The 27,077-nt window shown below is 38.8% G+C and overlaps 3 protein-coding genes and 1 pseudogene across 8 annotated transcripts; 2 read left to right on the forward strand and 2 right to left on the reverse strand.

Moving 5' to 3' along the window:
• The first annotated feature begins 7,222 nt into the window (after positions 1-7,222).
• On the forward strand, positions 7,223-8,734 carry LOC113279238 (putative uncharacterized protein DDB_G0271606). The gene is made up of 2 exons (XM_026527940.1): positions 7,223-8,170; positions 8,351-8,734. Exons 1-2 carry the CDS (start codon positions 7,223-7,225, stop codon positions 8,732-8,734), a joined length of 1,332 nt encoding a protein of 443 aa, XP_026383725.1.
• Positions 8,735-10,152: 1,418 nt separating this feature from the next.
• LOC113282053 lies at positions 10,153-14,658 on the reverse strand. 3 transcript variants are annotated; one of them, XM_026530985.1, is made up of 10 exons: positions 14,534-14,613; positions 14,062-14,103; positions 13,670-13,911; positions 13,413-13,539; positions 13,255-13,330; positions 12,010-12,082; positions 11,556-11,651; positions 11,265-11,315; positions 10,795-11,184; positions 10,153-10,642 (listed from the first exon to the last, which is right to left on the reverse strand). In XM_026530985.1, exons 3-10 carry the CDS (start codon positions 13,733-13,735, stop codon positions 10,313-10,315), a joined length of 1,209 nt encoding a protein of 402 aa, XP_026386770.1. In that variant the 5' UTR covers positions 13,736-13,911; positions 14,062-14,103; positions 14,534-14,613; the 3' UTR covers positions 10,153-10,312. The 3 variants fall into 3 exon arrangements, with proteins under 3 accessions (XP_026386770.1, XP_026386769.1, XP_026386771.1); XM_026530984.1 differs by lacking the exon at positions 14,062-14,103 and having other exon boundaries at positions 14,534-14,658; XM_026530986.1 differs by lacking the exons at positions 14,062-14,103; positions 14,534-14,613 and adding an exon at positions 14,377-14,527.
• A 138-nt stretch (positions 14,659-14,796) lies between these two features.
• Positions 14,797-17,575, forward strand: LOC113282051. Of its 4 annotated transcripts, none has more exons than XM_026530980.1 (2): positions 14,797-14,912; positions 15,888-17,575. In XM_026530980.1, exon 2 carries the CDS (start codon positions 15,905-15,907, stop codon positions 17,321-17,323), a length of 1,419 nt encoding a protein of 472 aa, XP_026386765.1. In that variant the 5' UTR covers positions 14,797-14,912; positions 15,888-15,904; the 3' UTR covers positions 17,324-17,575. The 4 variants fall into 4 exon arrangements, with proteins under 4 accessions (XP_026386765.1, XP_026386767.1, XP_026386768.1 ...); XM_026530982.1 differs by having other exon boundaries at positions 14,801-14,912; positions 15,893-17,575; XM_026530983.1 differs by having other exon boundaries at positions 14,815-14,916; positions 15,893-17,575.
• A 105-nt stretch (positions 17,576-17,680) lies between these two features.
• LOC113282050 lies at positions 17,681-19,791 on the reverse strand (annotated as a pseudogene).
• Positions 19,792-27,077: the final 7,286 nt, after the last annotated feature.

Here is a 27,077-nt window from a genome sequence, read left to right on the forward strand (position 1 = left end):
AACATCATATCATATGATTTATGAGACAACCTAAAAAGTTAGCTTTTAGATGTAAAGAAGATAAAAAGTTAATATTAATTAAAAATAACAATTATGATTTAGTTTTTACAAAAACAATGATTTAGTTTTTACAAAAACAAAGAAAGCGATTGATATAGAAGAATTAGATAAATCGATTGTAACAAATAAATAGCTTGGTGATTAGAACTACGTGCTGATAACGTGTTATGAAATAAAAAAGAGTCGGTATAAGAAATAAGAAGAGTAAATTCTATCCATATGTGTGTAACTGCATACTTATAACTCCTTATTTACATGGGTAGAAAACTTAATACCAAAATGTATAAAAACCTTAATCTTAGATATAAGTGCATCTTAGTCATTAAATAAGTTTATAGCATTTTTTTTTAAATGATTTTTCTATTTCCTTTCGGTTGCTTTCTTTCAATATTAGAAAATTTAGACACAAATGGTTCCCGAAAATTGATTGATGAGTTTACTAACAAGAATTTTGGAGATCGAAATTAAAATAACGATGTTAATTCTTCCGACATAATCACTATTGAAAGTTCTTTTTAATTATCGAAATTCGAATTTTAGCAAGTTGATAACTTTAGCTTTTGCGCATGAATGCTAGTAGGTTTATAATTTATTAAGAGACTAACAATGTAATTAGTATAAATTATTTTATTTTAGTATAATATAAACAAACATTATCATAAACATATAGTTTGTATGCGTATAAGAATTTTTTTTTGTTCGTCAAAAAGACGTTCTCGCCTAGAGTCATCTAAATGCCAGAGACGGCCCTGGGCTCTGAATGGGAGAAAGATGAGTGATGGAATTGTAAAAAAAAAACAGAGTGTACCAAATCCCCCATAGATTTTGTATCGTAGATCTAACTAAAAAGCAAATTTAATGTAGGGAAGAAATAACTGAATATGTCAAGCGTCTCTTGAGATGAATTATGTTTTTTATTGCAACATCTCTTGCAGTGAATCATGTTTTTTCTTCTTACAACTTGTCTATTGAATGAATCATGTTTTCTCTTGTAACATGTCTCTTCATCCCGTAGTCTTCGTAGTAGAAAATATTTATGACTTGGACCGGCCAATTTGATGATTTTTGGTATCCATGAGTAACACAAATATAGGGAATTGTTTTTTTTTATTTCTTTTTTACACTATGTTAACACCTTGTTCGTTATTATCTGTTTATGTAGTTACTTTCAGGATCGTTATTGTAGTGCCCTTAAAGCTAGCAGCTTACTAATCCAAGAGATCAACTATATAATGAGGCACTAATGATCTAAAACGTATAATTAAGCAATAAATAGAAGTTTTAAAATAAGATTAACCCAAAACTAAACCCTCTCTGAAAATAAATACATGAATTCCTCTAAGATGATACATATATAATTGTGTGTTTATTTCCAAACCAGGTATATACATAAAAACAAATAAAGCAGAATCATCCAGTCTTGATCATCTTCGTGAACGCTTATCGAACCTGTTATCTGAAACTGGAGTGGGAAACGAATGAGCACATCATCCCCAAAGGGGTGCTCAAAGGAAATATATAACAAACTTTCAAACATACCTCTCCCGAATTTCTTTATCTTATTCATTTTAAACAAGCAAAACTCTGTTCATTTTCCTATTTTCTTTACTTTATATCCAACCTCTCCTACCAAGCTGTCGATCTCCTCTTTCACTCCCTCTCTGTTTTCCCTACAGAGTCACACCACCACCTTCCATTATGTAAAGAGGATAAATATCAAGATTCCAAATTAATTAACTTATATATATTTATTTCAATTACACTCCCGTTACACCAAAATAGGGATTTACTATTTCATTCCAATTAAAGTACTAAGGGGTGTCCTATCACTGACGAAAGGTCTTATCAACGGTCAAACGGCCAAGCTTCATCGGTCAACGGTGAGTCAACCCTGGTTGACTTTGGTCAAACCTCGACATCCAAATTTCCGAGTACGATATCTTCCTCGTCCGGTATCCGATTTGCGCGTTCTTGTAGTCCATTTCACATAACTTTTCGAGATATATCTAATGATACTAGTTTCGTATCTAGATCGGTGTTAGATTAATTTCTATTAATTAACGTTTGTGTAATACTAATCAAGTCATTATCGGCTTAATCGACTCTTGACCAGTCTAATAGCGTTCACGTGCTTGAGGGTTTTTACAGTTATCTATTACAATTATATTTCTATTTAAAGTCTTCTATGATTGGCACATGTGTTGACCATCAGTGTATTAGTGGTCATGTAAACACTGAGCTTGTCTCAATGTATAAAAACAATGTACTATTCTATTTTTCTTAATGATGATTTTCTGTTTCTGCTAGAGTTAACTATAGTATCAGACGGGATATCTTAAAGATTCCTAGTGGTTTCGATCTTGAATTGCTTCCGCCTCTCGTATATTCAATTTCAAATCTTCTTTATCTTTTTCTTTTCTTTCATTCTTATCCTTTCATTTTTCTTTAATCATTTCTTTTATTTTTCTGATCTAAGGAATTACAAATCTGCTCCCATGGAAACCTTACTTCTTTGTCTATTTCGAAAGTTTCAATCAATCAATTAACTAGTATTGTACTCTCAAACTTAAAAATGATAATTAATTGGTTTGGAAATCTTTGATGCTGCTTGCGATTAGGAAATTCAAGATTATGAAGTTTCTTGATGGATCACATGGATGTCCAGTTCAGTGTACAAACCGAGCTAATGCAAACAATGGTGTGGAGAATCCTCTTTACACAAATTAGATTGATGAGGATTCCACCATTATCATGTGGATTAATTCGACAATTTCAGATACTGTTTGATAATGTTTTTTCTTCTAACGAATTGTGGAAAGCTATTTCCGATCACTTTGCAAGGGTTTTTTCAACTCATTTTATCCAGTTACGCACTAAACTGTTTACAATCAAAAAGGTAACTCTTGTATAGATTCTTACAAACTAAGATTAAGACAATCACAGATTAACTTTCTACTTCTGGATCTGTAATTTCTATTGATGAAATTGTTGTAGTCACCTTAGCTGCTTTAGATCCTGAATTTAGTGCGTTTTCTACATCTATAAGGATTCAAAATCCTCATATTTTAAGCATTGAATTGAGTGGTAGGAATTCTAGAATATTACCTACTTCATCTTCATCTCCATCTCCATCTTTTCCTACTTTTATTGTTAGACCATCTAATTTTGCTTATGGAGATAAATCTTCTTGTGAGATCCGTCACAAGTATGGTCATGTTCCTGATGTTTGTTGGAATCACATTAATTTTGCATATCAAGGTAGGGATCCTCCTAAATATTACAAGCTATGCTTGCTGTTGCTGATGTTCTAGGAGAAAATCCATGGTATATTGACTTTGGAATTACTCACATCTGACTTCTGATGCTACAAATATTGCTTCAATTTTTTCTTATTGTGGAGATGTTTCTATCACTACTACTACTACTAATGGAAATGGTATGTCTGTCTTACATTCTGGCTTGTCTATTGTTTCAGTTCTAAATGAACAGTTTAACCTGAACAACATACTTCATGTTCCTTTAGATACTTAGAATTTGATTTAGGTTCACAAATTCACAAGAGATAATAATTGTTATCTTAATTGTACTTATATCAAATGACTTGTAGCATATTATCTTACTCAGCTCCAACTGATTTATCTTGTGCTAAAGATTCATCAACTATTTGGAACAAAAGATTAGATCACTCATGTTTTTAAATACTAGGATAACTCATGATATCACTAGTCCTCACATTTCTGAGAAGAATGGAGTCGCATAGTCCAAACATAAGCATCTTCTTGAAATTACAAGAACCTTTTTTATTCAACCTAGCTTATCTGTTCTTGTCTGAGGCTCTCTACTGCCAATTATGTGATCAACATGTTGCCTACTAGATCCTTAACTTTTTATTCTCCTTATAATTTTATCCCAACAAGAATCCAGATTACTTCTTTCTCAAATCTTTTGTCTGCTTGTGTGTTTCTATGGCTGAAACCATATACATCAATCAAACTTCAAACAAGAAGTGTCAAATGTATTTTTCTTGGTTATAGTTCTCATAACAAGGATATCAATGTCTAGATCCTATAAATGGTAAATTTTTTCTAGACATGTTGTTTTTCATGAAGAGGTCTTTCCGCATTCTATTACACAGACTATTTCTAATTCAGATTCTTCATTTCTTGATTTTTCTCTTCATCCTACTATTCTGGATGAGTATGATTCTACGCCAACAAAAAATACACTTCTTGCACATGTTATTTATGTTATTGATAATTCTAACATTGCTTCCTATAGTTCTGCTGCAATACCGTTTCAGACTATGCTACTTCTACTTCTACTACAACATCAATTTCTGACAATACTATTATACAAGTTGTTTCTACCCATTAAATGCATACAAGAGAAAAAAATGGTGTGTTTAAGCCAAAAACATATGTCTCATCTTTCAGTCTTACTAGTTATTCTCAAGCTGCGAAAGTGGAGGTTTGGAAGCAAGCTATGGACCAAAAATATCATGCACTCAAAGATACAAAAGTTTGGACATCTGTAACACCATATCCTTTTCAGAACTTGATTGATTGTAAATCGGTGTTTAAAGTCAAGTATAATGTTGATGGCTCTATAGAGAGATATAAAGCCAGACTGTTAGCTAAAGGGTTTCAACAATTAGAAAGGCTAGATTAGATAGATACATTCAATCCAGTTGTAAAGCCTTCCACAATAGTGTCAGTCTTGTCTCTTGTTGTTAATTTTGATTGGCAATTAAAATAACTATACATCAATAATGCCTTCTTACATGGAGATTTGAAGAATGAGTTATATATGTCACAACCTCCTGGATATCAAGATAAAGAACACCCCATCTATGTATGCAAGTTGAACAAATCCTTGTATGGCCTGAAGCAGGCACCAAGAGCATGATATGAAAAAAATGATGCATGTTGTTGTTGACATTGAATTTGTTCCTTCTCTTGTAGACTTTTCTCAGTTTGTTCAAAAACTTGGATCTCAATTGACCATAATTTTGACTTATGTTGATATTATCATAATCGCTGGTAATAGTTCAGCTCATTGTAACTTTGTTATTGCTCACTTATGCACCCAATTTTGTGTCAAAGATTTGATTTTCATTACTTCTTAGGTTTGGAGGTTAAAGAGAAATAAATATGGTCTTTTTCTATCTAAGACCAAGTATGCTTTGGGATTGCTAAAGAAGACTAATTTGGTAGGTATAAACCATGTTCAACTCCTTGTACTGCTTTTTTCAAGCTCACTGCAAGTGATGGTAAACTCTTGTCTAATCCCACCGGGTACAAATACATTGTAGATTATCTTCAGTACTTAACATGGACAAGACCTGAGCTTTGTTTTGCAGTCAATCAGATTTGGCAGTTCCTACGTTCACTTACAACCTCTCATTTGAGTGCTTTTAAAATAGTGTTAAGATATGTGAAAGGTACTCATGATCATGGATTTCGTTTTACTAAAGGTTTCACTGCATTAGAAGGATATCCAGATGCAAATTGGTCTGGAAATCCTAATGATAGGAGATCCACTAATGGCTATTATGTATTTTTTTTTGTGCAAACCCTATTATTTGGTCTGCCAAGAAACAAGGTACAATCTTTAACTTTAGTACTGAGGAAGAACACAAATCATGAACTTCAACAACAATTGAGGTAATTTGGATGTGTCAACTTCTTAAAGATCAACATGCTTTCCTTTCTTATTCTCCTACTATATCCCCTGACAAGAAAATCTCAATTTCTCTCGCTTCAAATCCAGTTTTTCGTAGTAGCATGAAACATCTTGTTCTTGATTTTCACTTTGTTAGAGAGTTAGTACAGTCTAAGTCCTTGCAGGTGCTTTATCTGTCTACTTTAGAGCAAGAACAAACCGAAGATTTTGTCTCCTCTTCAGTTTGAGGGGAGAATAGTAACATATAATATATGAATATATTTTATTTTATGTCTTACACTCTGCTAACACCTCATCAGTTATTATTTGTTTCTGTAATGGCTGTCAGGGTCGTTATCTATCACAACTGCATTTCCTGTTCGAGTCTTCTATCATTAGTTCACGTGTTTATCATCATTGTATTAATGATCCCGATTGACCTTGTCTCAATTTATAAGATAACTTATTATTGTTTTATTTTTCTTAAAGAGAATTATTACAAGAAACTAGTTAGAAGCCTAAGAAAACTAAGCTCCAACAACGTACTATTGCATTACCAGCGAGGCTCATGAGGAACCATCCAAGAAAGCCGAAGCGGATAGGGGGCTGATTATGTTGCGGGGGTGGGGTGGGGGGTGGGGGTGGAAGAAAGCTAACTATACCTTCCATGTTAAATTATGATATATTACGTCATTGAGACTCGAACCTGGAACGCATGAAACCTTTAGAGAACAGGGATACCCACTTGAGCTAGCTACCCGTTACTTTCTTAACGATGATTTTATATTTTGGCTAGGGTGTAACCATCCATGAGTGGTTTCATGCTCATAGATTTGGCTTACGAAAATGGTTTATACACCGAAAATCAAGCACCGTGTGAGTAGGAGGTGGGGCTCACTTCTGTCCTTCCTAATCTCGATGCACAGAACGCTCTCCCTATATCCATTCGACGAATCCCAAAAAACAAAACCAAAATCAAAGCCAAAGCTCTTGTCCAGTAGCAAGTACCAGGTCGAGCAGAGATAGTATCGCGTAACGACGGGTCTCTTCATATATGCCGCGAAGTTCTTACACCGGCTGCCAGCACGCCGAGACGCAACCCACCCGAGGGAAGGGATGAAACCCATCATCTCGAAAAAGCCGGAACTACTAATGTACTAGCAGACTGAAAACCGGCGGGGCAACAAACATAACCCCTTGAACCAAAATTGCATCTCGGGGGTACCCTAAGATTCAAGGGTCCATTATGTTACCCTATGTACTTTGTCCTTAACCGGGCATTCACTAGTCTTCTGCTTTTCCAGTTCTAATAAATTACAGTCGGAAAACCCTAAATGGGAATTCTGACAGAAAGGGTCCAATTTAAAGGAGAAGAAGAAAGGGGTTCAATTCAAAGGAGAAGAAGATAGGCTCCGATCTCCGGAACCACAACCACATCCGAGGTACGTTGATGGTATGATTCTATCCCTTTGAGAGAACAGATACAGCAATAGTTACAGCAATGGATAATAAGCATGAATGTCTGATAAAGGAATTCCAATCACTTAAGCCACCAGTATTCAGAGGTTCTTCAGATATATCTATTGCTGAAGAATGGTTTCATGAGATTGAGAAGAAATTAGGTTTAATGAGACTTACTGATGAAGAACGTATAATTCTTTCTACTTCAATGCTTAAAGGTGAGGCAAGTCATTGGTGGGATATCAACAGAGACACCATTGTTGATGAAGGTATGACTTGGAGACAATTTGAGGATTCATTCTTAGAAAGATATTATCCGTTTTCCGATCGGAATTTGAAGAAGATTGAACTTATGAGACTTGCTCGTATGGAGTATCTGGATAGTGTAGAGAAGAAAAGAGACAAAGGGAAAGCCGGGTCTTCGGAGATTAGTGGTGCGGTAAAAATGGTGAAATTGGAGTCTGAAGAGATTGATGATGTGAGAATCTGCAGCCCTTTGAGGGTGGAGCAAGAACAACAAGCAGTGCAAGATGGTGCGATCGAGGTACGGAATGCAAATCTCAATGGAGAGCTCCAACAGCAGAGAAAACAACAAAAGCCAGAGGTTGCAGTTGTGGAGGTTACTGGTGATATGAAGGACTCAAGACAACAGCCCGAGGCTGCACATACAGTGATTAATCTAGAGGAGCATCAAAAACAGTTGCAGGAAAATATGAAGCAATATGTGCACCAACTTGTGTCACAGCAGGTCCAGCAACTACATCAACAGAAACAACAGCCGCTTGCGCTTGTGGAGTCTAATACGAAGGAACAAAACCGACAGCAGAGACAACAACAGCCAGAGGTTGCACTTGTGGGTGCGAGCACCAATCTGATAGGAACACAACAACAGCCAGAGGTTGCGCATGGTGGAAGTAATATAGTGGAACGGGTAAAAGAGGTGCAGCTACAGACAAAGCGTTATATGCACCGAGTTTTGCTGCAGATGGTTCAGCAACTACTTCGACGAAAACACCAGCGGCTGCAGCCAGAGCAACATCAACAGCTGCAGCCAGAGCATCAACAACAGCTGCAGCATTGGCAGCAGCTGATACAAAAACAAAAAGAGCTACATCAACATATGCAGCAACAACAACAGCAGCAACATCAACCATGCCAACAACAACAGCAGCAACCACAAAAGCGACAAGAGCTGCAGCTTCAGCAGCAACAACAACAAGAGCCACAGCAACAGATGCAGCAGCAGCATCTACACCAACAACAAAAACAAAAGCAGCAGCAGCAGCAACAAAAACGACAAGATCATCAAACACCCCAAAATGAAAGAAAGCAAGGCAAAAAAAGAAAACATCATAATGCAGAGGTCGCACTTGTGCAGGTTAACATGGAGGAGTTCTGGGCTAATGAGCGGAATAGGAAAAAGGCAAAAAAAATTGTAAAGCAAGTCCAAACAGCAGAGAAACAACAGTCATCATCATCCATACACTCAGCCTCAGCAAGCACCGCGGTAGAGAAAGTTTCCCTCTTGGGGGAAAATTGGTCTATTGAGTGAGCAGCAACAACCAGTACATGTCCAGCCAAAGTGATATTGTAAGTGTGGACCAAAGAAAGATGATTGGGACCAAAGAAGAGGGGAATCTTAATTTAAGTGAGATACTTGTTGCCTAAACTGATCTGTTCTTAGTTCTACACCTAACATGATATTCATATTTTTGATTAGTATGCGCCTATTATTGCAGTAAACTTCTTGCATTTTAGTCTTAGGAAACCAATGTTCTGCTGCAAAAAATATGATTTCGATTTTGTGATGTCAGTGACTAAAAAGTTACATGTAAGATGGTTAATAAAAGATTAGGAGCTTTTCCCCCGAATGATCTTTGTATCAAGAGGTGGTAAGGAAGAGCTATAACACTAGGGTATACAGGAGTTATACAAATGCACTTGTGCGGATAACCCTTGCAATTCCAGACAATATGAGTTTTTGGTTGATAACCAAATATGGTGTTTGTATGTGAAAGCCTGTAGACTAAATATTACCACCATAATTTTTGGAAAAAAATTACAATGAAATTACCATCATCATGGTGAAATTTTACTCCAATACTTTTCAAAGTAAAATTTTGCTCCTGAGGGTTCTTAGAGCAACTGCAGTGGACGACTAAACCCAAATTTTTAGTCGAGTGGGCTGGCGTAGTGGGACGGACCATCGATCAAAATTTGATCAAAGAGTAAAATCCAAACCAAATTTGGTCGGCGATCAAGACCAAACCCAAATATAGTCCGGCGTTTATATAATGTCCGCCTACACTACGGGCGTTGATATAATCTTCGCCTTTCATCGCGCGTTGGTATACATAACGCCTCTCTTTAGGCGTTCATATAATGTACGCCCCACTCCTAAAAGTTTTCCAAATCTTTCTTTGGGGCGTTATCTTTATCAACGCCCCACTTCTTTTTTTTTTTTTTTTTGTGAATCTCCCCGCCCAAACTCAGGCGAGATCTTTACAAACGCCTCATTTTAGGCGTTATCTTTATCAACGCCTGATTCCAGGCGTAAGCTTTATCAACGCGCGACCAAATTTACTCTTTCTCCACTGCGTCACACGACGGACTAAACCCAAATTTGGTCTTTTTTTTTAGTCTTTGATCTTTGGTTATACTCGCACCAGTGTGGACGTTCTAAGAGAACTACTTCAAAGTAATTTACTCTTTCTCTTTTATTTTCAAACTTTATAGTCTTGGTTGTATGTATCATATTTTTAGAAAACATAGACATAAAGGTGCTATAACAGTTGGCTTTGCAGGAGTTAAACTGTCCCAACAACATAGGTGTTGTTTGTCGTCCTCTTCTTCATGGGAGAAAGTTTTGTTTTAGATGTCCTAATTAGTCCTAGTCTACATTTTATGTAAGGATCCAAAATATTCCAACAAGCAAGATTACAAATTGATCCAAGAGCAAAAATGCCCAACTGATAAATAAATTCTGCATTTTAAGGGCATAGCATTAGATTTTCTTTCACCAAATCTGTACAAGGATTGGTGGACAAGGTATATAGTGTTTTATAGGAATAGATTAGCATTTTTCAAGAAGTTATAAGAGTATGCAACACAAGGCACCTCTTCTAACGTATCAGGTTACAACAGTAAAAATAGATTGATTCTTTCTCCAGTGCGGTAAACTTGTAACCAATTCCTTGTGTAACTGAAGGCTGTAATCTTCCCAAGCAGCAACCAGAGAAGCGAAGTGTGCCCAATTAAAGGAAGATTGCATCTTCTCGTTAGAAGATTCAGAGCCAAAAACTGATTGTACATGTTGCTGATCACCTAGAAACATCACTTTTAGCCTGTCATTTTTAAAGTCCTCCAATGTACAAGATAATTCTGTGAGTTTTCTGAACTCTTTGCTGATGATATTCACTGCTGGTAGTTCAGTGGCTTTCCAGCAGTAAAATTGCACTACCTATCCAAAAAGCAGAAGCAAACTCAGACGTTAAAAGAAAATCAGGTTATCACTTTCCGCATAACATAAAGTTCACTTCAAAACTATCACAAGAATCTAAGTGCACCTCGAAATGAGAAGGTTCAAGGTCAAACTTTTGATGAAAATGATACCTGAAGAGCGTGCAAACTGTTGACAAATTCATTCTTGAATAACTCATTTTCCCTACCTAACCTTAATGGCTCCATCAGTAGCTCCGAGAGATGAAATGATGAATCTGATGTTGCATAATTAATTCTACGATCACTGACATTAAAAGTATAATGAAGAACATGTATTCTGGCCCAGCGAATATCGAATCCTTCTTGGTGATCATGAGAAGCCTGGTCTTGAGAAAACCAGTACATGTTACTTGATGCTGGCAATGGAAGGTAGGGAAATGGTCTATCTAAACTACTGGACAACAGAGTTTGAGACAATAGCGAAATGAGTTTAACATCCTCATCGTGGGAACTATCACGGGTGAACCATAATGTTAATGTTAGTCTTTCACCCTCAGTGATCTGTTATGCAATGAGAAACACCCAGTCAAAGAAGATAGCACTAATATAATGTGGAAAAGCAACACGTGAGAAATGCCTACCTCATCTACAGAATGGATATTACAACTGTCAGCTGTGTAGATCACCAAGTCCTGAAAGAGTACACCAAAGAGTTGAGTTATTAAGATAATTAAGTACTTCTAACGACAAATTAATTAAGCTAAATAATTGACTTTCTCAAGTAATATTTCAGAATTCCAACCTCCAGAGATTTACAATTTCATAAATAACATTTTAATCTAGTTTACTTTGAGCTAAAGCATTATTTGAGTAAGTGTAACCCATAATCTCTATGTCTACTCTGTGTCTATGCTATAATAGTTTGCACTTACTCCAGCCACAGGCACAACACTTGTAGGTTCCCCTTCCTGGAAGTGGAAAACCCCGCCTTTAAAATCCTTCCCATGATTATTCAGATAGCAGACTGCCTTAACACGCAGATAATATAGAACACTGTTAGAGGTAATATTAACGAATTTATAAGGTCATATTCCCTAAACTGCCAATAAGGTGGTTGAACATGTAAGGTCTTCATTCCAGTTTTAATTGTCAGCCAGCTATTGATGGGGTTTAGAAGTTATAAAAATGATGTGATATTGTGAGAACGATCCACCTGAGAATTCTCGTCAAGAATCAACCCTTAAATATATCTCCATGCCGGCCCAACCAAAATATTGGGCAAAGGGATTGATATTTATGAATTTGTATGTCTTTATGAATTTAGATGAGACATTCTAAATCTGCAACTACTAACAGGTAAATTTTTCCGTTAAGTTGTATACACACCGCAAAATCTCGTTGCTTCAGATAGGACCTGTTATCATCACTATGCCATCCAATACTTGCTCCCTTCGTCCAGCTGCATTTACAAGCAGAGGGTATTGAGGGATTAGCAAGAACCAACATGTCAAAATAAGATCTCACATCCTAACAGATGAGTTTAACGTAGTTTCTTTTTATTCTTAGTAATTTATTAGTAACTTTAAGACTTCCATCGAAATCTTTGCACTAGCAAATAACTGAGGTCAAACTTTTATATTTGATTTTGCTCCCTGTCCTTAAAGTTTTTGTGGTCATCCAGTCAACTTTAAGAAGGGAGACTTTAAACAAGGCCTGATTCGTGGATGCTAAGCATCTAATATGGCCCAGTTTGTTAAATCTTAATTCGGACACAAGTATAATTAGTATAATTCCTACGTAAATTGTAGTTAAAAGGTAAGTTGCAGACGTCTACAGGTAAGTAGTAAGTATTTGTTTTGAGATTGTTGAGTAGGTCACCTGTTGTAATTCATTTCTAGCTGTTTCTTATTCTCATGCGTGGAGGATTCCATTGCATAAATCAGGTAAGCAAAATTAACCTAACCTAAAACATCAACCTGCTTCTCCAATGTCTTTTATGGACTATATTTTAGCCAAGGTTAATCATGCAAAAAGCATTGCACTCCTGCTAGTGCCCAAACAAAACAGAACTCCAAGTTTGACGGCACCCTCAAATAATTTGATGGAACACATTCTTTAATTGAATATCTTGTTTCATCAGCAGCACTAGAAATAAGCTCCACTCACCCCCTAGAATAACTAGACAATCTCGGTTAACTTATACTCATCACCATCATGGAAGGCAAAAAAGTCTTTCACAGCTAAATCTAACCAGTATCTAGGACAATCTACTAAGTTAGACTTTAATCGTGAATGCAGAATAAAATTGTGTATAGGACCTGATACACCTAGAAAAAGGAATTTCTTGGATATAAACAGTTGTCTCTGAAAGACATAGTAATTACATATATTAGGGATTTGAATTGTATTTTGTATGTATATAGCACAAAAATTAGATTTCAAGAAGGGTGATGGGCCTATTAAGTCTTAATACTTAAGAGGGGGGCATGGCTGTAGTGTGGAACCCAAAGATGGTAACTTGTTGAAAGTCATTCATAGTTTTGGAGTTGAAATTTGTTTTAAATTTGGTATAGCTATTGTTATGATATAACTAAAATAATATCAAGGAGTTCAATATGAAATAATAGATACCTGATCAAACCAGTGAATTCGATGAAGAGCTCATATTCGCACCCAAAGAACTCCTCAACTTTGTCTTTCAGTCTCTCTGATATTTGTAACAAATAAAGTAACAGCGTAAGGATTTTATTTATGAATTAAAATGATTAAGGCAGAAGTAGAATGACTACCTCTGATGGAAACAAAAGGAATGAGGAGATGGCCACAATTGGTTGCAATGAGATGAGACAGAGTGGTGGAGAAAACATTAGGCCTGTAACCAACGGTACAACAGCTCTTGTGTATGAACGCAAGTTCCTATAAAATGTTCAAATAAATGAGTTAAACAACGCAACTTAGAAATTTAGAGAGAGAGAGAGAGAGAGAGAGAGAGAGAGAGAGAGAGAGAGAGAGAGAGAGAGAGAGAGAGAGAGAGAGAGAATAAGACCTTGCAGAGATTGAGGGAAAGAAAATCATGAAGAATGAGCCGCAGATGATGTTCAGATTCACCCATCTATACTTTCAATTTATTGTTTTCCGCGTATTAGTATTACTAGTGATTTTGCATGCTCGCTGCAACTAACTTGATGTTATGTTTAAGATTTTGTCACATTCACACTAAACATACATTAGTGAAAGGTGCTGGTAAGTTGGATCTTCGTCGTGTTGGCTCGGGGAGAGTCACTATATCTGCAAGGGCAATAACACAAGTATCACATTTAGACATCTAATTTGACACTAAAAATCAATTACCACTCTCAGTAAAACAATAGTAGAGACGTTTGAGAAAAGAACGGAAATAAGATAGAAAAGCTGTAAGGTTTGGCTAATGATTCCTACCAAAAATTTGCCACCACCAATGGACTTAGAAACTATAAAGACCTGACAAGTTAACCAGTGACAGTAAATAACCAACTGAGACAAACAAAGGATAAAAGACCAAAGAACTAACTCAAAACTTCTGAGTTGCCGAAATCATTCACCCGTTCCATTAATTTGTAAATAATAAAAATTAGACGTTCATCACCATTGTTTTGGTTTCAAAATGACAAATCATATAAGAGAACCTTCAAGTGATCAACCAAATGAAATGAATACACTTTCTTATCCTACAAAAGCCACTCATCTGGACAATGGGTCAGAGATTTATCATACCACAGCATTCTATTTACTTCATTACATCCCAAAATGAAAGATTTCTCTTAGGTATTTCATCAAACAATTTTGAAAGTTACTTAAATTTCAAAATGGAAACAGCAGCAAATTACAGGTCAAGGGTTTAAGATGACGAAGAAGAAGTTGGAGAACTTACATGATTCAAACCTGAATAGATCATCGTAACCATTTTATAGCCACAGAGGTGATTTCGTAGATGGAAAACCTTAATTCTTATTCTACCAGCAAAGTACAGACCGATTAAACACGTCTGATGATCCTTTATTCTAAAATCTTGGGTTTATGGTCCTACCTACCTACCCAGCGGATATTATTAAGATCTGAAACCGGAACCGAATAAACCGATCCTGACCCGTATTTGACTAGGTTTTCTACGTGTAACTGCTTCCACAGACCTTAAAATCTCTCGTCGTCTCGATATTTAACGGCCCTTTCTCCAGAAGAAATATTTTAACATGTATCTGCCGAAATTTTGATGATCAGATAACGCATCAGAAACCCCTCAATACAATCTTGTAAGTAAGTTCGACTCATTTTTTAGAATTTTTGAATGCAAAGTATAGTTATATTGTCAATTGGTTCAAGGATTTTGTGTATTTGATGTCTGATTCTTGTTGGGTTTTCCATTTCTTATTCCACTTTCAGATTCCTGAAATTAGTTTCTATTATTCCTTTTTTCAATAATCAGTATTAACTTTTGAATGGAAGAAACGATTTTTTGGTTTGAGATTGGAGTTAATTTGTGGGAAAAAAAAAGATGGGATTTTTATTTTCCGAATATCAGTATCATATGGGTAGAATCGATGATATTAATGTTGTAATTAGTTATAATTTGATAGTATCGCGTCGAAGAGATTGTGTTGTTTGGAAGTCAGTAAGGATGGATTGATGCCTTTGAATAGACTCTGAACTTCTCTGGAAACAAACCCTAACCGGTAATGGTAGGGATGTGTTCTGACACGAGCTATTAAATTGGGTATTGAGTTGCTTGACGGCTACTAAGTTGCTGCAGTGTGCTTGTGATTTGTAGAATGCACGGAAGATCCCGTAAATTAACACATGCTTGTTTTCTTTTGTTGTTTTCATTTTAGACATGGTTGGGTAATTGAACTTTCAAGGATTCATTTGTTTCCCACATGATGTGTTTCACTCCATTGTATGGTTACAGGGTTTGTTTATCATGCTTTTTGGACGTGTGATGTGAGTTTGGTTGAGGTTGAACTTACAAAGGGTGCTAATGCTCACCCTACTTATAGAATTTTATAGGTTTTAGTAGCCGTAATTGCTTGGTGATTCAGTATTTTGGTATTTTTCTGCTTTGACAAGTTAAAATTCTTTATTTGTTTTTGCTTGTTCCTGTGATGTGATCGATAATGTTCGTACTCTTAACAAATTGTTGATAGGTCACATTGCTTGGTTTTATTTCGATCTATTTGGTGGGCTTGTTTGTTTTATTATGAATGATTAGATGGTTTCTATTCATGTATCAGTTTAGTTTGGTTGCAAGATGTCTTTTGGCGATGGATGCAATATAGATTACCTTGCAGTAGCAAACGAAGTCCCGGAACCTCAGGAATCACAGTTGAATGAAGTGGGATGCTCCCAAGAGGGAATGCATATGACAGTGCATGACTCTTTGGTCAAGGAGTTTCAACTACTTGATCCACCAGAATTTACGGGGTCTTCGGACATAGCTGTAGCAGAAGAGTGGTTTAGCGATATTGAGAAGAAACTAGCTTTAATGAGTGCTACTGATGAGCAGCGAGTAATCCTTGCTACTGATATGCTTAAGGGAGAGGCAAGTCATTGGTGGGATATAAACAAATACACTGTGGTCAGTGAAGGAATGACATGGAGAGAATTTGTGGATTCCTTCTTGGAAAGATATTATCCTTTTTCAGACCGGAACATGAAAAAGATTGAACTCATGCGACTTGTTCGAAAGGAGTTTTGGGATAGAGTGGATAACAAAATTGAGAAAAGGAAAGCAGGCAAGTCTGTTCAGAAACCACAAAAGAAGAAACAAAGGAAATGGCCGCTTGCTAATTTATATAGCGAGCCGATAGTCACTACTGAAGAAAAGATTTGTTTTGCTTGTAAGGAGAGTGGTCATTTGGTGAAGAATTGTCCATCAAAGATGCAAGACCCTAAGACCAAGTTCTCCATTTCTAGTTCCACTCCCGATCCCAGTTGCAGTTCCACTCTCAATCCTAATCCCAATCCTAGTTCCACTCTCAGCCCCAACCCCAACCCCAGCCCCAACCTCGACCCCAATCCGAGCCCGACTCTTAATTCCAATTCCAGTCACAGCCACTCTCCCACTTCCAATACCAATCATGAGCAGAAATCTCAAAAAAGACTGGAGCGTTTACTCAGGTGGAAGCAACAACAGCAGCAACAACAACAACAACATCTGCAGCACCCACGCAAGCTGCGCGCGATAAATGATCAGAAACTGCAGCTGCAACGAGAACGCCAACAAAGAAGGCAACTGAGAAGGCAACAAAAATATCAACAACCTGAAGTTGCACATGTGGAGGTTAATATGGAGGACTTTTGGGAAAGTGAGAAGAAGAGAAAAATGGGAAAGACCAAGCTCAGTCCCAGCTGGCAGCAACACCACCAACAACATCATCAGCCTTACATTGTGCCTCAGACAGCTCTAGCAGTAGAGGGTCAGCTACTCTGTTTCCGGTGTCAACAAATTGGTCATTACAAGAAAGATTGTCCATTGAAAGTAGAGGGTCAGATATTCTGTTACCGGTGTAGGCAAACTGGTCATTGCAAGAAAGATTGTCCATTGAAGCTCCAGCAACAGCCAGCTCTAGCGGTAGAGGGTCAGGTACTCTGTTTCTACTGTAGGCAAACTGGTCATTACATGAAAGATTGTCCATTGCACCTGCAGCAACAGCAGCTAAGCATATAGATAAAACAGATATTTTAGTTACTTGAAAGTTTTCCAATATAACTTGAATGTAGTATTTTCTTGTTTACGGACGTAGCCTATATTTTATCCCCACAGTGAAAATTTTCTGGCTCCGTCACTGAGCTGCAACGGGTAACATGTCCAACAAATGCGACTTTTTAGGATTCTACTTTTCTTTCTTGTAGATTTAGTTTTACATGTAATGTATATAGCATAATAATGTGGTATTTCTCGCATTACATTGTCCTCGTACTTCAGCTCCCACTCTTCATTTCCTACATATGGTATTTTTTTTCACTTATTTTGCATATTCTTTTTATTTCCACATTCCAGCTGAAAGTATATGTTTGTGGAGTGTCTGAATGATGTGATTGTATTAACAATTGGAATCTGTAAGCTTTTATCTTCCAACACATTACAAAGCTCAAACACTGAAAAGGTATAGATTTATATACTCCATATATGCATATTTACATGTATCATGATCATCTAGTTTCTTGTTCTACAACTTATTAGCCTAGAGCTTCTTCAGTTCCCTCTCCTTCACGAAGATTCCATGAAACCCGTAAGGAACCCTACCTGGTAATTTCACAGAAGCCAGAATATCAAGTGTTGGTGATTTTGCATCCATCACCAGAAACTTAGATTCTCCTTTATTTTCGTCGTGCACATAAGTTACTACATACCCGTCATCCTCGTCTGCATCTGGGTTATTAGGTTCACGTGCTACATAGAAAGGTTCACCACCATAACAACCAGGGCCAAAGATCGTGCAACCGACTGTGCAGTCTTTATGCTCTTGATCTTCACCAACATTTAACTTCACTACTCCTGAAATCTTCGGCATTGGGTCACCGATTCCTGCATAAACGAACCTGTTTTTCATCACGGTAAAATTTTGATTAATGACGCCGAAGTCCAAATTTCTTGCTGATAGCGGTTGTCGTGAAACCATGCCTGTTTTCAGATTTATTCTCACTTTCTCCATTAGTGCATGAATGAGTTCCATTCTTTCTAAAGTATGTTCCACTGACAGTATATTTGGTGCAATTAGAACAATTTCATCTTCACCTTCATCCCATGCATTAATAGCATGGATACTATTGAACCCGGGTACATCAATCCATTTCATCTCTGACTCATCTTTAGCATATCGTGGAATCACACCAATTTTCGATACTGCACTAGGATCTGCCCCAACTGGCGACCCACTTCCGAAGATCATCTCCATTGGATTCATTCCTATTTGTATCTCGGTGAAAATGGCATATTTCTGGGTGATTGCAAAGTCATGAAGAAATGCTGGTCGAGTCATGGAGAAAATGGGCACATCAGCTTGTTTCACCCCAGATGAACCTGAAAAAAGTTAGAAAAGGAGGAACTGGTCCATATCGAAATGCAAAGGCTTCCTCTGTCTTCGAGTCTACTTTAGGGTGCGCAGTCATAGACATGAACAGCTTTCCATCAAAATCAGTACGACCAACGGTGAGAATTTCGCCATTAGGTGTCACTTTGATTTCATAAGGAAGATCCGGTTCTCCGAGAGCAAAAAGCTTTTTACTGAAGAAAGCAAGACTTGTATCTGCAACACCAATTCCATTTATAGGATTGTACTGACCAGAAAGAACCCTTGCAGCAGTAATAGCTCCACGTGCAGCAGACGCAGTAAGGCCATTAAAACCAGAGAAAACATTTGGAAAGACTGGAGAACCATGCTTGTGCTCAATCTTGTATTTATATGTTTGAACATATCTGCTGCAGAAAGTTGCTTGGCCATTTGAGATGAGAAGAGAGTGAAGCATCCCATCTCCATCAAATAGATGGTAAGGTCCTCGCGGAAGATACTGCCGGTTTGGTCCGTTCCGAATGTAAGCACCATTTATTGACTCTGGAAGCTCACCTGATTTTCCAAAGAAACACCTTAAATATGTCAGATCAAATATAAATTGATCAAGCAAGTCATTATGAAGTGCAAAAAATTGTAAGCTAGAATTTACCTTCAAGTACAGTGCATTTGGTTGGAGGAAATTCATCAACAGGTGCAAAATTGGTAGCAAGTACGTGCTGTGGATCGACAGAAGGACGGGTAGATGGATCGATAAAATTGTTAACGAAGTTATCAAATGTATTAAAGATAGTAGACTGAAACGATGGAGTCTCTGCCACAAATGATCTTGAACTTGGTCTTCTTTTGGTTAATACTGGTTTCTTTGAATGATCTCCTCCTAGTACTGGTGTTTCAGTGTTAATGGTTGAAGAAGTTGATGATGAACTGTTGTTTTGCGAAGTAGTAGTACGTTTTGGTCTTTCTTCTACATTTACAGCTGAGATATAGAAGAGATGAGTTTGAGAAGAAGTAGAAGTAGGAGAGAAAGTGAGTTTATTTGTATGTGGATAGAACTTGGTGCAGAAAGAAGATGAAAAGGCATCCATTATTGTTGTGAATGAGTGAATCTGATGCAATTTGAGAGTAGATTGGTGAACAAATTTATAGCATGGTCTATGGCACTAACCAACAGTGCCCAAGTGTCCCCTGATTGATACATTTGGAGGATATTTTAGTGTCCCAGAAATTAATTTGGGTGACAAGTGCAACTCCTTCAGATGTAATGGGGTTCAGGCGTTCAAAAAAAAAGAAATAAGATGGAATTTCCGTACTAATACAAATGTCTTCTTGGTAAAATACTTGCATGATCAGTATAAAAATAGAAACAAATGAGTGTTACAAAATATCTATGCATCCCTCCTTTATGTTGGTTGACAATGGTATACAACAATTTTCCAAAAAAATATAAGAAATTATATATATGCATTTTTTTTTCCATCGTAAAAATATTGATAAGGATACAAATCTAATTCTTCGACTAGCTGCTGATGAAGTTTTGTCGGGTGTGGTTCACCTAAATGGTGGGGGGCATACGCAAAATTGGCTTCCTTTTGCCATGCATAAGTACCAAGGTTGGATGGACTTTCTTCTACTGCCCAACTTGGTCGGTTATGAGTCTTATGGCTATCGACCTAGGAAGCACTGACACGGATACAAATATCTCCAAAATTCAAAATCTTCAAGACAGGAACACTTTTATATATATACTAATTAAGTAATTTTTATATATTAAAATCATAGCTTTATGGTATATCAAATACATTAATCACACAATTATATGAAAAAACTCAATTTTATGGTATTAGGTTAGTCCACAGATATAAAAATTAACTATTATGCTAATCTCCATAACGCACTAGATTATCCAACTAGTAAAATAGGGCATAGATTTTTACACGAACATCGTGTAAGTATCCCATGTGCGTTTTGTGTCCGACGCGCGTCGGAAGCAGATACAACATCAATACCGACGTGTCGGTGATTCACAGCTGCACGCAATTTATTTATTTTGTTTTTTTGTTCTTTGAAAAGGAAAGGTCTGTGTTGAAAAAAACACGCCTTTTAAATGTTTCATTTTATAAACGAAAGAATATCATTTGGGCATGTGTTTTTTCGTAGCTAATGCAAGACCAAAGTGTGGAAAGTGTACGCAAGATGTCTTTCTTATTAAGGGGTAAATTTGATGAGTGTAGATAACAATTATTGGAGTTTGACACCCTAATAAGGATATCTTTTCTCTAATTAAGGCAAAACTTGTATCTCCCATCTATACTTGTCCATGACCTGATGCGACACATCACAAAAGAGCTTCAAAAATATGCATCGATTTTACTAACCTCAACAAGGCATGTCCAAAGGACAGTTATCTCCTGCCAAACATAGATCAGCTGGTAGAAGCAATAGAAGGATATGAAGAATTGTCATTCATGGATGGACATTCTGGCTACAACCAAGTATCCCTGGCTGAAGAAGATCAGCCACACACAGCGTTCTACACCCCACATGACCTTTATTGCTACACTAGAATGCCCTTCGGACTTCGAAACGCAGGGGCAACATACCAAAGAATGGTCGATGCTATCTTCAGGCCATGGATTGGTAGTACCTTAGAAGTCTACGTTGACGATATGCTCGTCAAAAGTAAGCTGCGCAACGATCACCACCAGGATCTGAGAGATATCTTCGAAGCAATGAGAAAACATCACATGAAAGTGAATCCAGAGAAATGTACTTTCGGCGTCACCTCGGGGAAATTCCTCGGGTATCTGGTAACAAAAAGGGGCATTGAGGTAGACCCAGTAAAGATTCAGGCCATAGTAGAAATGCCATCCCCGAAGAATTTAAAAGAAGTGCAGAAACTCAATGGGTCCATCGCAGCCTTGGGCAGATTTATTGCCCGATCCTCAGACAAATGCAAACATTTCTTCAATATTCTCAAAAAAGGGAGCAAGTTTGAATGGACCGCAGAATGCGAAGAAGCCTTCCAAAAAATCAAAGAACACCTAACTTCAATTCCGATCCTGCAGAAGCCGGATCCTGATGAGGTTTTGGCATTGTACATAGCAGCAACAGAAGACGCAGTCAGCGCAGTGTTGGTCAAAAACAATACGAAGATAGAACAACCTATCTATTACGTCAGTAAGACCCTCAATTCTGCGGAAAGGAACTACACAAAGATCGAACAGCTTATCCTAGCATTGGTATGGGCTACTCAAAAGCTGAGAACCTACTTCCTAACTCACTTCGTCCGGGTCCCATGCAAAGCACCACTGGAAGCAGTCCTCAAAAGCGCGGGAAAAGTGGGCATAATAGCCAAGTGGAACACCCACCTGGACCAATTCAACATCATTCATGAAATTCAACATTCTCAAAAATCCCAAGTTTTGGCGGATTTCTTAGTAGACCTCCCCCTGGACAACGACGAAGAGATTAAGGGAATACCAGAAGCCGAGGAAGAAAGCAAGGATCCAATGGATATCCTCGAACCCGTAAGTCAAAGACAATGGGAAGTCTTCGTCGACGGTTCCAAAAATAAGGAAGGAGCAGGAATAGGCATTGTCATCACCACCCCAACCGTAGAAAGGATTGTACAGACACTCAGGTTAGAATTCAAAGAGCATACCAACAACATCGTCGAATACGAGGCAGTTGTACATGCCCTCCGTGTAATAATAGAAATGGGGGTAACCGATGTAAGACTGACAAGTGATTCGCAGCTTGTCATACGACAAATAGGGCTCGAGTACAATGTGTACGATGACACCCTCTCAGCTTACATGGCCTTGGTCCAAACATTGGCATCACAAATTCCGAACATCAAGTTCCGGCACTTATGCAGAAGGGATCTCAGGCACGCGGATGCCCTAGCATATATATCATCCATGTTGAAGGATAAAAGCGTCGAAGCTATTAAAATAACAAGGGTATACGAGCCTTCGATTGCATCTCAATTCTCCTTCGCTACCAATCAAGATACAGTGGAAGAAAATATCGAAGACCAGGTAGGAGAAGACATTCATAACGATTTTGACGAAGAAGATATCCTGTCAAGAGAAAATCAAGACGAACACTTCAGCAACAAAGATGATTGGAGAATGGAGATCCATGCGTTTCTCGAAAAGGGAAGCTTACCCGCGGATCATAAACAAGCTAGGAAAATACTCTCCAAAGTAGGAAGATATGATCTCCGGGATGGGGCCCTGTACAAGAAATCCTTCCTCGGACCGTTACTACGTTGCTTATCCCGGAAAGAGGGGCATCGAATTCGAAACGACATCCATTATGGTGACGCAGGGAATCATAGCGGCATGAGATCACTAGCCGACAAAGCAAAAACGCAAGGATATTACTGGCCCACAATGATACAGGATGCCGCAAGGATGTCCCGACGGTGTGAAGAATGTCAGCGCTTCTCCAAAAAGATTCACGCGCCGGCAACAATGTTAAATTCTGTAGATAGCCCGTGGCCATTTTCAAAATGGGGCATAGATATCGTCGGGCCTTTCGTCGAAGGGTCGGGGAAAAGACGATTTTTGATAGTATCCACGGACTACTTCAGTAAATGGGTAGAAGCTAAAGCCTTAGCCAGGATCAGAGACGTGGATGTGTTTACTTTCATATTCCAGAACATCATTTGCAGGTTTGACATACCAGCAGAAATCGTGTCCGATAATGGTAAGCAATTACAGGGGAAAACATAGACATGCTCTTCGATACTTTCAAGATAAGGAAAAACAAATCCACCCCCATATACCCTCAAAGCAATGGACAGGCAGAAGCCACTAACAAGACCCTCGCCCTTATCCTCAAAAAACAATTAGACGAACATAAGGGGCGATGGTGTGAACAGTTGCATAATGTGTTATGGGCATACAGAACAACAAGAAGATCTGCCACTGGGGAATCCATGTTTCTCCTCACTTATGGAGCTGAAACAGTCATCCCAACAGAGATCCTCATGCCAACCACAAAGGCCGAAGCATGGGAGAAAAATCTCACAACAGACATGATGTTAGAGTGATTGGACGATCTAGAAGGAAGAAGGGAAGCAGCATTGCAGAAGATGGAAAATTATCAACGAAGACTAGCAAGGGAGTACAACAAAAAGGTAAAGCTTCGAAATTTTTTAGAGGGGCAGTATGTGTTGAGAACAATCCCACAGTATCAACGAGAAAAGAGATGGGGAAAGTTAGCACCTACGCGGGGAGGACCTTTTATAATACACGACATTGCGGGAAACGGTTCCTACTACCTTCGCAATCTGAAAGGCGAAGTCCTCCGGCATCCTTGGAATGCTAAGTGGCTTAAACTATATTACCCATAGGAGCAACGCAGCTTTGCATCTGCGTGAAGAAGACCAGAAGAAGAAGGAAGCGTGACCGCTCTACATGTTTCTATCTCTGGACGAAGAATTGCAGGCCTCAACCTATCAATCAAACAAGCTTTCTAAAATTCAAGTAAACAAAACCTATCAACAATATTGGGGAAAGTAGTTAATCTACAATCTCTCAGGGCTCCCCCATCAGTGTCCATAAGTGTAAGACCAGGGGAAAGGCACCCAGCAGAAAGAGATACCCAACCAATCTTAAGGCAACGGGTCGACAGAATGGGTGTATGTAAATATTTTAACCCCATATCCTAGAACGTTGCCTCGGCCCCCACCGTTTGGGAATCCTCTGGCCAAGGGTTCGCCAGCGGGGTGACAGGTCTCAGGCCGATCACGAAGGTACCTCCCTTCGATATCGCACCCAAACACTTAAAAAACTCTTCTTTTGTTTTTAGCGTCTTTCATCACAATGCTTAAAATAAACAACAAACTGATATTGCAGGTATATCAAAAAAATGATCCATTTCATAAAGGTTGGTTACAAAAAGCGGCAAGGCCAATACAAGGAATACACATCAAAAATATTCTTTTTACAAAATACTAGCAAAATCTAACGAAAGGATAATGATGCCGCGGTCTCTACTTAGATGATGCCGCCCCATCAGCAGGGTTGTTCCGAAGAGTTGAAGGGACGCTCCCACCAGATGAGGGTCCCGAGGAGCCAGGCAAGGAAGTAGGCACTGGATGACGCGGATAGCTCTTCACGAGGCCATGCTCGGTCTTGAGGCCAAGCTCAATCTTCTCCAGCATCTTGTTTGTCTCCTAAGCCAATTGACACCGAGCCTTATGCATAATAACTGTCGTCCGCTGTTGGGCTTGGGATAACAACGAAGATATACGATTTACTTCTTTAGAAGCAGCACCAACGGCCTCCTCGCGGGATGCCGCCAAACTCTTAAAATGATTAGTCTGTTCTTCCTGCTGCGCTAAGGAAGATTGAGCCTTTTCAAAATTTTCATTTGCAACGCGGAGTTGTCCCTCGAGATCTGAAAAAGACAACACCAGGGACTTAGCACAGAAAAGAAACAATCACACTCGATGAAATAAGGTTATACCTTCGACACAAGATGAAGCCTCTTCATACTCATTAACAACCGCATATCGCGCTTCATCAAGATGGTCATATTCCGCGGATAATTTCTTATAATCTAGTTGAAGGTTGGTGAGAGTAAATTGACTGGCATCTAATTCTACCTGCTTCATCTAATCCATGTGACGAAGGTGGTTGACTTCGTCGTTTATCTCTGATACCCCTTTGCTAAGTCTGTACATACATACTTCAAGATTTCTCTCAGACTCAGCCTGGCGAGCTATTTCAGCGCGAGATGCAGCAAGGGCCTTGCTTAGAGCCCCAACTTCGGCTCGGGCATCGTCCCTTTCTCTGGTAAGAGACAACATGCTCTCCTTAACTCCCGGAAAAGGAAGGGAGTGAGACTTTTGTAATTCCTCTTCCAGAAGATGTATCCTAGACTCCAACAATGAAGTGCGCTCACGGGATTCCCGCAGATTCTCACGTGTCCACAGCAGTGTACCATTGAACAAAGTACGGTCATGGTTATACAGATTCTGCATATCAACCATTTGAACATGCCTTGCGCTCCATACCTCAGCCCGAGCGTCCCACTTTTTGGCTTCGCTCTTAATTTTCTCGACCAGCTCTTTGATACGAGACTTTTGCCGTGCCCTTTCGTTTCGAAGCCATATCAGATCGGGGACGCCACCCACTGGAGATAGGGTGGGGAGACTCAGACAGAACAACTAAGTAATATAGAGGAATTACGACGCACTGCGAGGGTAAAAGAGGAAAAAGAACCAAACCTGTGAAAGCTGAAACTTGGCCGCGAGTTTGCTCTAACTCAGCGCGAACGGCAGCAAGCTCTGAAAGAAGACCAGCCTACGCTTCACCCAGCCTTTCTTTCTCTTTAAGGCTTTTCTTCAGTTCTTCTATTTCCACCTCAGCCGCAGACAATTCCTTTTCTCTGTGACGAAGCTTAGCCTCCAGCTTCAAAGATTTCGCTTTAAAGAACTGATACAACACATGGTTACAATCCTCACTCCTCATCATCTACACATCAAAACGGCAAACATTATTACACCGAAGGATTCAATCGTCACGAAGAGATATGTACGAAGACTTACCTCCAAGACACGCTGCTAAGGAAAACCATATTGGTACCTATCGGCTATGGCCATCATATCCGCGACAGAAGTAGGAGGCTCCGATACGAGGGAAGCTTCGGGTACACTCAAGCTTTTCCCCCACATCTCAGATACCCGCGCCTTGGAAGATAATTACATCATCCGACGGGTATACGCATCAGAATCCTTTTCACCAGCAACCACCGGGGCAGGATGAGGGACAAACATCAGACCCTTTTTCTTGAGCCAATCCATTATGGCGTCCTCACCCTCAAACGTCAGCGAATGAGGGAAATCCTCGGAAGGCGAGTCAACCACGGACTTCCCCTTTGCTGATATTTCCCCATCAGCACAAGTTTCGACATCAACATGCGCATCATGATAATCCGCGCCCCCATCCTGAACAGAAGCGTCTTCCTTACCAGAACCCCCGAGCACATCCCAATCATCATTGGGGGAAAGCAGAGAGAAGTCTTCAGGAAAATCGAGAGCATCGTCAAAGAGTTCCCCTGCGGAATAAATCCTGTCAAAAGAGAACTCTTGAGAAATGGTGGGGAGAGTTTCCGCAGCTTCACCAGCAGGAACAGACATATCAGCGATAACACTGCCGTCAGCTACCGGCATTATTTCTCCCTCATCACCATCACAACCCGCACCAATCTCCTCCTCGACATTGAGAGGGAAGTATCAGTGCGTTCTTCCCCATCAGAAATCTCCTCATCCTCGGCAAACTCTTCGTTTACCGGACTGGTAACTTCTTCATGAACCTCAGCCTCACCCGTCACAATGGTAGAAGACTGCTTCGGCCCAATCTTTTTCTTCTTCGACACCTGCAAACCAAC

The sequence above is a fragment of the Papaver somniferum genome, chromosome 5 (genome assembly GCF_003573695.1).
Source record: "Papaver somniferum cultivar HN1 chromosome 5, ASM357369v1, whole genome shotgun sequence".
In the NCBI taxonomy this organism is placed as follows: Eukaryota; Viridiplantae; Streptophyta; class Magnoliopsida; order Ranunculales; family Papaveraceae; genus Papaver; species Papaver somniferum.